The sequence below is a fragment of the Rhineura floridana genome, chromosome 11 (assembly GCF_030035675.1).
Source record: "Rhineura floridana isolate rRhiFlo1 chromosome 11, rRhiFlo1.hap2, whole genome shotgun sequence".
NCBI classification, from domain to species: domain Eukaryota; kingdom Metazoa; phylum Chordata; class Lepidosauria; order Squamata; family Rhineuridae; genus Rhineura; species Rhineura floridana.
In genome coordinates this window covers 16722018-16734281 of record NC_084490.1, presented here as the reverse complement: position 1 = coordinate 16734281, position 12264 = coordinate 16722018, and the positions used below count along the sequence as shown (strand labels likewise).

At 43.6% G+C, this 12264-nt stretch overlaps 1 protein-coding gene across 2 annotated transcripts in view; it reads right to left on the bottom strand.

The window, feature by feature from the left end:
• The window catches only part of ITGAX (integrin subunit alpha X), a 49020-nt gene extending 37162 nt beyond the window's left edge, over positions 1 to 11858 (bottom strand). The window contains exons 1-3 of one of the 2 annotated variants that reach the window (XM_061588319.1): positions 11696 to 11858; positions 1308 to 1422; positions 1064 to 1176 (exon numbers count right to left, since the gene is read on the bottom strand). In XM_061588319.1, the coding sequence (XP_061444303.1) occupies positions 1064 to 1176; positions 1308 to 1422; positions 11696 to 11756 (289 nt within the window). In that variant the 5' untranslated portion in view covers positions 11757 to 11858. The remainder of the gene's footprint in view (positions 1 to 1063; positions 1177 to 1307; positions 1423 to 11695) is intronic. The other variant, XM_061588320.1, reaches the window with a different exon arrangement.
• Between the last annotated feature and the right edge of the window lie 406 nt (positions 11859 to 12264).

The following is a 12264-nucleotide window of genomic DNA, read 5'->3' as shown; positions in this document are numbered from 1 at the left end:
TGTTGAAAGCAGAGCTTGGAAAAGTTACTTTTTTGAACTACAACTCCCATCAGCCCCAGCCAGCATGGCCACTGGATTGGGCTGATGGGCGTTGTAGTTCAAAAAAGTAACTTTTCCAAGCTCTGGTTGAAAGGTATACATCCAAGGAATTCTGACTTCTCCTAATATCCTGACTTTAAGCTATGGTCAGACTAGATGATACACTAATGCACCATCACATTTCTTTTTTCTTTCTTTCAAACAGAAGCTGTGGGGAACCTCAGTCCAGATAGAGACTGCAGTGTGTGGAGGAAGGGTTTTAACTTTTTCCTATAGTGCCATTGTCCCAACAAAAATCATTCCCCAAAGTTGTACTTTCTGAGTTTAAGGTGCCCAGTAGTGCTGTTGGGTAATTTTAGACTCTAAATTTAATAGGTTTACAGAGGAATCTCCAGATGGCAAGCACTAGATGTATTACTTGACCTACTTAAAAATGTAGTAGCCTCACTGCGTCTATGGGCCCTGCTCATACTACTGAATGGGATGCTGGACTTCTGCTCCATATTCCTGCCCTGATCCCCCAAAGAATCCTGGGAACTGTAGTTTGTGAAGGATAAACTGTAGCTCTATAAGAGGAAACTACAGTTTCCGGATTCTCTGGGGAAAGTCATGTGCTTTAAGGGTATGGTGTGGCTGTGCCCTATAACAGCTTCTGGGCCAAATAGTAGCTGGGAATGGAGATTATTGTTGGAACAACAGCAGAGGAACAAAGGGTTGATCACCCACGCATCATAGTCCTGATCTGGATCAAGACCTCAATGGCTGCTGTTTTATTTTTTAAAATGTGACAGATATAGAAATGTGATCACACATTGAATGTATTGTTCAAGTTTGGCCTTTTCTGATTCAACATGATTCTCAGGACCAATTCCTGTTCTTGCCCAATGGACAGTGTGGCTGCAGAATCACTGAGGACAGACATTGGATGTGTGCCCTAGAGGAAAGCCACAAGTCTTGGTTCCCAATTCTTTTCCTCTGTCGCAACTCCAACAGAAAAACAGCCACCACCCAGTTAAGTACTTACTTTGCAAAAGGACCTCCTGGCAACGGCCTGATTTGCTTGGCACTGGCTGGCATTTGTAGAGCTTACCCATTTCGTTCACCTCCCCCTTCTGGAGTGGGGCACCAACCAACACCCTGTGGGAATGAGAACACACGTAGAGAATTCAGGGGTGTCTCCTCTGCTGCCCCTGGTGGTGATGGTATTTGGGGCCAGGATGATGGGACAGATTGCTCCCCAAGGATCCAGTGGGACAGTCGTTGCATACCCTCCATTTGTTCCGCTTCCGAACTGCACTACACTCTGCCCAAAGCCCGCTGCTGTTTCCTGGAAGGTGATTGGCTGTTCGGTATCCAGACTGAATCCATGGCACACCTTCACCACTACAGGGGATGATCAAAGAATTTCTTCAGTTTTTTATACAGCAAGTGGGAACAGACCTCCCCAAAAAAGGTCAACGTAGTCTGGCAACCAGCCAGTATGGTCAATAGTAGGGAAGGAAGGGTCTGTCAATTTCACTTCTCCCAATTTCTCATTTTTCCAATCTTAAATTCCGTTATCCACATGTCTGCAGAAATTGGTAGGTTTTTTAATCCTCATGAAAATTCTTCAGCATTATATTGTGACTTATCTCCTAGCACATACAGAAATGTATGCAGTTTTGATTAATGTACTCATTTTTGCAAGAAATTTCTCCTAATAGAAGGCATTTTTGTATGTTTTTTTCACTAATATATTATTTTTCTGAACACTCTCCCATAATATATGCATTTTTGTAAACATTGTTGGGTTAGGGAACTGCGTCACAAAATTTGGATAAGGGTGAATTTTGAAGAATGGCTGTGCTTCAGTTCTCATATTGTTTCAGAAAGTGAAAAATTGATAAATTTCGCTTTAAATGTGAACTGAATTTCTCCCCCATCACTAGTCAGTAGTCAAGATGGCGAGAGTTCAACAAGATCTGGAGGGCACCATATTAGCTGCCCCTGTTCTGGATTGTCAAACTGTGGGCCAGGTGACCCACAGTTGAGGGTCATCATGAGTAGGGATGGAAAGATCTGTCAATTTCAGTTCTCTCCACTTCTCATTTTTCCAGTCTTAAATTCAGTTCTCCATATTTCTGCAGCAATTTTTAAAAGAAATCCTCATGAAAATTCTCCAGCATTTTAATACAAATTTCTTCTAATACACACATTTTTGTAAGCAGCTTTGCTTAATGTACACATTTTTGCAAGCAATTTCTTGTCATATAATGCATTTTTGCATGCTATTTTCACTCATATATTCTTTTTTTTAATGCACAGTTCCCCCTAATAAATGCATTTTCGTAAACATTGTTTGATTGGGGAACTGCATTTCAAAATTCGAATATGTGTGAATTTCAAAGGATGGCTGTGTTTCGATTCTCATATTGTTTCGGAAAGTGCAGATTTGATAGGTGTGGCTTGAAATGCGAACTGAATCGAAATTCTTGCCCATCCCTAATCATGAGACACTTGCAGGGAGGTGCCTTGCATTCTGGGCGGCTGGGTGTGATCTGCTACCACCAGAAGACAAAGGCAGCCGAGGTCTCCTCTCTGAGACCCTGGATGGGAATTCTGCTAGGAGCAGTTCCTTCCTCACTTCCTGGCCTTTGAGTTGTTGCCTACAGCAGCCAGACAAGGCATATTGCCAGGCAAGAGAAGGGGTGGTGAGGTGGCATAGTGGAGAAGGGGCAACACTCCTGCTAAAATGGGGTGGGGGAGCCTGTGAGCCAGAGACTATGACTGTTGTAAGCCAATGTGTGGCGTGGATGTGACTGAAGGGGCAGAGGTGAAAGGCTGAAAGCTCAGGAGAGGTGGCATGCTTGTTGTCTGCAGGGTTGCAAGGATGGGGAAGTGCAGAGGTCAGGCTGAAAGTGTTGGCTATCATAGAGCCAGCAGTTGCCCTCACAAACAAGGTAGGAAAGGGTTAAGCTACTCTTGGGCAGAGCCAGGGAGATAACAAGACTCAGGTTACTGCTATCAGGCAGCTGTAACCACTAATGAGCCCAAGGCCCTATAAAGCAAGCAGGAGGGAATGTGTTGGGGGGGGGGCGGGGGCGGGGGCGGGGGCGGTTGGATGGAGTTAACAGTGAGCTACGTATATCAAGACTGTATGCTGTCGGGGACTGCTGCTGCTGCCGTGTATCCTGTATTCTGTAACCAGTATGCTGTTTGCTGTATGCTGAATGCACAAGTAAAGTATTCTTGCACATAGACTGCTGTATATTGTTGCTACCTCCCTCTGTGTCTTACACAACTACATTTTTGCCAGCTTCCAACAAAGGGTTATGGGCCCAGAGCTCACACTGTAGTCTGTGCATGCTCAGAGGTGAAAGTGTAAGCAAGTGCAGTGTGCTAGAACGAAGGCAGTAAGAAGCAATGATGTTGTCATATGTATCTTTGTTGCCCCTGGAGAGGCTCAACGACTCCAATTATGCCACCTGGAAGGTCCAAATGGAGATTTACCTATGCAGAGAAGGAGTGTGGTGTGTTATAGAAAGTCTTCCTCCCACAGCTCCACCCTCCGCTGAATGGCTTTGTATGGACGAGAAAGCCAAAGCCTGCGTTATCTTAGGACTACAGGACAGCCAGCTGCTCCACGTAAGAAATCAACAAACTGCGAAAAATGTTTGGGAAACCCTCAAGGACGTTCATGTTAAGAAAACAGCAGGGAGCAAGATAAGAATTGCTAGAAGGCTGTTTCAATTGCGTCTCGAGAAAGGGGTTTCAATGCATGAACATTTACATACCTTAAGTAGCCTGTTTTCGGAGCTGCAGGAGAGGGACGTTATTTACTCTCCCCAGCAACAGGTGTACTTATTATTGTCAACACTGAATGACTCCTGGAATTCGTTGGTCTGCGCATTAGAGACTATTGATGAGACTACTCTTACTCTAGAGTATGTAAAAGGAAAACTTCTTGAAGAATGGGAAAGGAGAGAAGAAAAGAACCAGAAGCAAGACACCAGCTATCCATAGCCAAAAGAAGCAAGAGGGAAAGTGCCTGCTGTGAGACTATGCTACACATGCGGCTCAAATCAACATCTACGTAAAGATTGCACCCGGAAGAAGAACAAACAGCCGAAGGAACTCAACCAAGTGCGTGTAGTAAGAGCAGGAAAGGACTCCAATCAAGCTGAAGAAGAAACGTTATGGGCGATAGACTCTGGAGCAAGCCATTGTATTGCAACACGAAAGACTCTCTTTCAAACGTTAAATCCTGCAAGTGAAAGCATCACCTTGGCAGATGGGAAAACTATAGAGGTAAAAGGGAGGGGCACGTTGTATATGCCATGTCTAAATACGTTGTTAACAAACGTTCTATTCGTGCCTCAGCTTGACTCAAATATATTATCTGTTATAAGGTTAAACAACATGGGCTATGATGTAAACTTTTCTAAAGGGATTTGTGAAATAAGGAAATATGGGAATATTGTTGCTAAAGGCACTATAAGAAATTCCCTGTATGTAATTGCTAAAACCCCAGAGAGAACTGCTAATGTTATAAGCAACAAGCCACCCCATAATGGATGCATTCACATGTACCATAAAAGACTGGGGCATGCATGCTACGCAACCTTACAAGCAACACCCAAGCACAGCTTAGACGTAACCTACAAAAGCTGTAACCATTATGTAGACTGCCATGTATGTAAAGAACATAAATCTGTTGCAGCGCCTGTAGAGAAAACAAGTAACATAAAAGTGTCAAGGGAGTTTGAGTTACTCCACATGGATTTAGCCGGTCCGTTCTGGAAATCAAAAGGCGGAGCCAGGTTTTATTTAATACTGGTTGACGCTTATACAAGATATGGTTTTGTATATTTATTGAAAAACAAAGCAGAAGCTGCTGCGCAAATTAAATATTTCATTAAATGGGTTGAAAACAAGTTTGGTAAAAAGATAGCACAGCTATACTCAGACCGAGGAGGTGAATTCTTATCTCAAGGGCTGCAAAACTTCTTTAAAGAACAAGGGATAAAACATTCCCTGACAGCCCCCTTTTCACCCTCTCAGAACGGCTTGGCGGAACGCCGAAATCAATACCTGCAGGACATGTCACGTGCTATGCTTAAAGACTCTGTATTACCCTCAGTGTTCTGAGCTGAAAGCCTTATGTATGCAAATTATGTTCAAAATAGGCTCTATGCAAAGGCAGTAAATTGCAGCCCATATGAAATGTTGTATAAATGTAAGCCAAAGCTAAACCACATTCGAACTTTTGGAACCACCTGTTGGGCTAATATACCTAAAGCGCAAAGGAAAGGTGAATTAGCTGCAAGAGCATTACAGGGAAACATCATAGGCTATGAATGCGGTTCGTATAGAATATGGGTGCCTGGCAAACAAAGAGTTATTCTCAGTAGGAGTGTTTATGCAAATGATGAAAGAGTTATTGTCAGTAGGAGTGTTTATGCAAATGATGAAAGAGTTATTGTCAGTAGGAGTGTTAAAGCAAATGATAAAGCATGGGAAGAAACAGCACTTTGACATGGTATATTTAGAAAGCACGGCTTCACAAGAAAGCGCAGTAAAACCTCAAGTGCTCAGTGAAGCAGGACAAGAAAGTAAACCTGCTGGAATGAAACAGGAATGTGCAGAGGCTGACTCGGCTGATGATGAAGAGCCGACAAGCAGCACAGTAGCTAGAGCAGAACAGAGCAGTAAGGAGCCAGAAAGCTCAGAGCAAGAAAGTGCAGAGGCTGACTCGGCTGATGATAAAGAGCCGACAAGCAGCACAGTAGGAAGAGCAGAACAGAGCAGTGAAGATTCAGAAAGCTCAGAGCAAGAAACTGGACCACGCCGGTCACAAAGGTCCAATTTTGGACAACCACCAGAAAGATTTACAGTGTCTATTATAACAGAGAGTGAAGAAAAGATAAAACCCAAAACCAAAGCAGACATTACCAAGTGTAGACAAAAGAAAAAGGCAAGCAGCAACACAGAAAATAGTACCTACCCCTGTAACAAAGGAAACACCAGAAAAGATGACTGGACAGAACGAGACTATAGGAATTGGTTCATAATGTTGGATGGGGGAAGGGATTGGATTGACCACTTAGAATATGATGAAACCTAATGTACTTGAACCTGAATATATAGATATGTAAACCTATATATTAATGTATGTGAAAATGTACCCCATGTTATAAAAATATATCATGTATTATGTATAGCATAGTAACCACACCCTGCAAAAATATGGATTGTTATGTTTGTGATGCCAAGTGGGGAATGTTGGCTATCATAGAGCCAGCAGTTGCCCTCACAAACAAGGTAGGAAAGGGTTAAGCTACTCTTAGGCAGAGCCAGGGAGATAACAAGACTCAGGTTACTGCTATCAGGCAGCTGTAACCACTAATGAGCCCAAGGCCCTATAAAGCAAGCAGGAGGGAATGTGTTGAGTGTGGGGGGGAAAGTTGGATGGAGTTAACAGTGAGCTATGTATATCGAGACTGTATGCTGTCGGGGACTGCTGCTGCCGCCAGGGACTGCTGCTGCCGCCGCCATGTATCCTGTATTCTGTATTCTGTAACCAGTATGCTGTTTGCTGTATGCTGAACGCACAAGTAAAGTATTCTTGCACATAGACTGCTGTATATTGTTGCTACCTCCCTCTGTGTCTTACACGACTACATTTTCGCCAGCTTCCAACAGAAAGAGAGTTCTAGAGAAAAAGGGCAGCAAAAAAAAGAGAGGAAGGATGAAAATAGAGGAAGTAACCTCATAGCCAAGGGGAGACGCCAAATAAAAAATAAAGGGTGTGTGTCAAAGAGTGAAAGGATTTCAAATTGAAAAGGAGTTGCTTAAACTGGATCTAATAAGGTGGCAGAAGCCAGTGAATGGAGTATGACAAAGGAGACAAAAGAAGATGCGGAAAAAGGAGACAAAAGAAGATGCGGAAAAAATACATACCCACATGAATATATGAGTAAGAGGCAAACTGAAAAGAAAAGCATTGTAAGGAGGTTCAGCCAGCGGGTGAGGGTGAGGGTGAGGGTGAGGGTGAGGGCAGAGCTTGGAAAAGTTACTTTTTTGAACTACAACTCCCATCAGCCCTAGGCAACATGGCCACTGGATTAGGCTGATGGGAGCTGTAGTTCAAAAAAGTAACTTTTCCAAGCTCTGGGTGAGGGTGAGGGTGAGGGTGAGGGTGAGGGTGAGGGAGCAGGCAGCTCTACTGTTCAATAAATCTTTTAGGGGCCCTTCTTCAGAAACAGCCAAACTTACAGAGCCCTTCCCCAAGCCTACTTCAGTACCTTTCAATGCCATCATTATGGCAACACTGGTGAATAGAACAGCCAGTATTCGTTCAACATAGAGATGGGGAGAAATTGGATTCAGTTCACATTTAAAGGCAAACTTACCAAATTCTCACTTTCCAAAAGAAAGTGCAAACTGAAACACAGCTATCTTTTAAAATTCACACCTCTCCAAATTTTGAAATCTAGTTCTTCAGCCAAGTAAAGTGTACAAAAATGCAGAGGCTAGTCTAAGGTGTGCATAGAAATGCACATATTAGTGTGTGTGGGGGGGGAACATGCAAAAATGCATTATATTAGGGGAAATTGCTTTGCAAAATGTGCATATTACGCAAAATTGCATACAGAATACGTATATTAGGAGAAATTTGAACTAAAATGCTGATGAATTTTAATGAGGAGTCTTTTTTTAAAATGCAAAGAGATGTGGAGAATTGCACTTAAGATTGGAAAAATGAGTAACTGAGATAAACCAAAACTGACATATTTGCCCTGCCCATCCCTAGTACAACAGACCCACTTTTACTCCGATAGCTGGAGCAAAGTTGGCTTGAGGCTGTCACATTTTTCCTGATTCTGAGGGAGATGCTGTGCCTTTGATACTGCATCACAGGCAATGGCCAGTTCAACAGGTGTTCCTTTCTCCCAGCACAGGACAAATGCAGGGAAGGAGACACTCAACCTGTTGAACTTCTGCGCATCAGTAATCTGTGAAAAACACTGAGGCCCTAATCAGAGAAAAGGGTAGCTCCCCTATGAGGGCTATATCACAATTACTGGAAACTGGATGGATACAACAGCAGACATAAACTTATAAGTTAAAATGAGCAGACTTTTTCTTCTATAGGCGGCAGGCTTCCTGACTTCAGACTCTGCTTTGGCCGGAACCGTGCAACTTAGTCACTTCCCCTTCCAATTGCTCCACCTTCTCCCACTGCCAAGGATCTTTCTTCTCTATTTATTTCACAGGAGGGCCCATGCTCTGAGGAAATGGCATGAAGACAGGGTTTGCAAATACTAGCTGTGTGGGTTTATGGTGTGACCCAGTGCAAACAAATAGACAGGTCTCCAAGACCAGCTAGCATGTGCGGAGATGATCATACAGTTACTTCTTGAATTGCATTTCTGGATAAATATGCTTTCAGCATCTTTTTTCTTTTTGCAACACCCTCACATTGCTGTGCAATGTTCTCTTTCACATTCATCCATTTCTAGTAATTATGATATAAACCTCATAGGGATGTCACAATTTTTTTCTGATTAGGGCTTCTGTGCTTTTAACAGATCAATGATGGGCAGAAGTTCAACAGGTCTAGCTTCCTCAAGCATTTGGAGGTTAAAATCACTTCCATCTACCAGGATTTGGATTCCATCATTGATACTGATGGTCCTGGAGAGGTGTCTGGCGTGCTTTCTTGCTGGATGAGTTTCAGTTGCTGCAGCTTGAGGATGTGGACAAAGTACTTGGCCAGGTTCTCACAATTGCTTATGTCTCGGACCTTTGCCCTCCTTGGCTTATAAAATCTGATAGGCCAAGGAGGTAATTAATGCTTCTCTTCAAGAAGAAGTGAACCCAGGTTGCCTGAAGAAGATGGTAGTAAGACCATTTCTGAAGAAGGGAAGGTTGCAGCATTTGGGGCTTTTTAGTTTAGAGAAAAGGTGGGTAAGAAGCCAGATGATAGATGCCTACAGAATTATGCATGGCATGGAGACAGTAGTCAGAGAAAGATTTTTCTCCCTCTCTCACTAGAACTCATGGACATTCAACGAAGCGGAATATTGGAAGAGTCAAGACAGGCAAAAGGAAGTATTTCTTTATGCAGTGCATAGTTGAACTATGGGATTCACTCTCATAAGAGGCAGTGATGGCCATCAACTTGGATGGCTTGCAAAGAGGCTTAGATAAATACAGTATATGGAAATTAACACTATCACTGACTACTAGCCATGATGGCTATGCTCTTCCTCCTGTGCCAGAGGAGCATGCTTCTGATAACCAGTTCCTGGAAACTGCAGGAGGGGAGAGTGCTGTGGCGCTCGGGTCCTGCTTGCAGGCTTCCCATAAGCATCTAGGCTGCCACTATGATAACAGGATGCTGGCCTGATTCAGCACGGCTTTTCTGATGTTCTTAGAAGCCTTCCCTTAACCCAGAAGATCTTAATAACTCAAGAGAGTGATTGCCAACCAGATCCAATTACTCTTTGAGGAAACAGATTTTCTAGTTCCATTTCAATTTTCTAGATCTGTTCCATCATCTTCAATTGCCTCTTAGGTAGGGCTTTGGTATATTGGTGGACCTAGGGAATGGAGCTAAGGGTTGGGAAGAAATTTGATTTTGTTTGCATTTTAATGGGAAACTTTCACATTCATGCTTCCCAAAACAATACACAAACCAAAGTGCAACTGTCCTTTGAAATGTGCAGTTCTCTGAATTTTGCAATGCACTTCTCCAACCAGCATTTACAAAAATGCATATATTACAGGGAAGTGGGCATAAAAATAAATATATTAGTGAAAATAATGTACACAAGTGCATTATATCAGGGGAAATTGCTTGCAAAAATGTGTACATTAGTCAAAACGGCATACAAAAATGTATTTAAATTCACATTAAAATACTGATGAATTTTCATGAGGATTTTTAAACACATGCACAAATTGCTGTAGAAATGTAGAGAACTGAATTTAAAACAGGAAAAATGAGAAACTGAGAGAGGTGAAATTGACAGCTGTCTCCATCCCTAAATGGAGCTTTGACCAGTAAGCCCAACTATTGACACAAACACATCTCACTTGTCCAGCAACCAGCCTCTATCTCAGAAACGGGCTCCATGCTGTTTTCATCTGTTCAGTTCTTGCAGTCCTGTCACTTTCCTTCTAGGCTGTGCTTTTTACGTGTGCATTTTCTGAGCTGGTTTCTTTTGCAACTGTGACCCTTCTTCAAATGGCACATACATTGCTAATTTAGATATGTCCACATTAAAATGTGAACCAGACAGAATTACTCCCCTATTGCTAGGATCTCACAACATAATTGGGGCCCTGAATTTTGTATGGTTCCCTTCCCAGTCAAGTAAATGGAATTTACAGACATACATTTGCCAGCAGGTTGAGGGCCGGTGGAAGAAGCCTGCTTTCCTCGCCACAGGCTAATAGCAACAGATATGGTTGTGTGAATGCAGTTAGTGTATCTCTAGGTACCAGAGAGGTTTGGCACAAGAACTTTAGAGTCGTCAGGCTATTAAATAATTTTTAACTGATTAATTATCTGCATTTTAGCCAACTGTTTGCAGTTCTGTATGCTTATGGATCATATATGAAGCTGCCTTATACCCAGTCAGACCATTGGCCCATCTAGCTCAGTACTGTCTACACTGACTGGCAGTAGCCCTCCAGGGTTTTGGACAGGGAGCCTCTCCCAGCCCTACCTGGAGATGCTGAGGATTGAACCTGGGATCGTCTGCATGCAAGGCAGAGGCTCTGCCACCCAGCTGCAACCCTTCCCCATGTTACCTTGCATGATATAACTGAAGGAAATATAAGAACACTCAACACTTTCATACATAAACGCTACCACAATGCAAGAACTAGAAGGGAAGCCCCCGTTCATGTTTTCTTTTTTATCCCCTGGAACAGTAACACACTAAGAGCAACCACAGGAGCAAGTAGCCCCCAAGGAGTAATCAACCTACTCTTTGATTAGTCTGCTGGCTAAAGCTAGCATTGGAAAATGGAAATGGAAATGGACTGCCTTCAGGTCGATCCTGACTTATGGCTACCCTATGAATAGGGATTTCACAGTAAGCGGTATTCAGAGGGGGTTTACCACGGCCTTCCTCCAAGGCTAGTCCTCACCAGCTGGCTAGGACCTGCTCAGCTTGCCACAGTTGCACAAGCCAGCCCCTTCCTTGTCCACAACTGCCAGCTGGGGGGCAACTGGGCTCCTTGGGACTATGCAGCTTGCCCATGGCTGCCCAGGTGGCAGGGCACGTAATCCCTGAGCCACTCACTGTGGGGGTGATCTTTAGCTGTCCCTTGATGCCCAGGAGACACGAGTGGGGATTTGAACTCTCAGACTCTGGACTCACATACTCTGAACTCCCAGCCAGGCTCTCCTCCCCACTGTGCTATACCAGCTGGCAAAGCTAGCATTAGCAGATCCAATTCTGCAGCAAAAAAACCCCATGTCCATCACAATACATTCTCTTGCAAGGGTGAGAGACTTGTTATGCTGAATCTCCAAAACTCTTCTGCTCTGCTCCAATGCTCTGAACTTCTATTAATAAGCGGCTCAGCTGGCCTTACTCCAACACCTCTGTTCTAGCTTGGGCTCTCCTACTTTCCCCAATAATAATAAACAGGCACTTACTGGTGGCACAGAAATAGATGAGGACTGACAGAGAGTCCATCCTTGGTCGAGTACTGGCCATGCAGAAGTCTTGGGGAGGCTGGGTGGTGATGAGGAGGACTGGTGTCACCACACCCTTAGGAAGAAGTGATTGTTTAAGCAATGGGACTGTCTGAAGCAGCTGGCAGGTGAAGCAAGCAATGACCTTGCAAAACAGAAGGATGGGGAGCAGGAGCTCGAAGGGGAAGCTGAGTCAGAAGTAGCAGAGGGAAGTACATGGAAAGTGTGGTTTTGAACCACAGAAGAGGGCAAAAAGAGATATACTCATACTCTTATCAGTCCCATACCACTAAAACAAATGAAATGTTTCCTCTTCTTTCTACGCTATTATCAATGTGTACATTCATGATGTGAGATGATGTTGACAATGATGGCAGCCATTCTTGGGCCGTATCAAAGTCCCTTGAGATACACCAGAGGCACAGCATTGGCATCTTAAATATGCTTGCCTGGCATAGCTGCAGGCCCCGAGAACTAGTATGCGCCAATGACAATGTCCTCTTCTCAGTTCTGGCCAAGGTGTCCTGCAG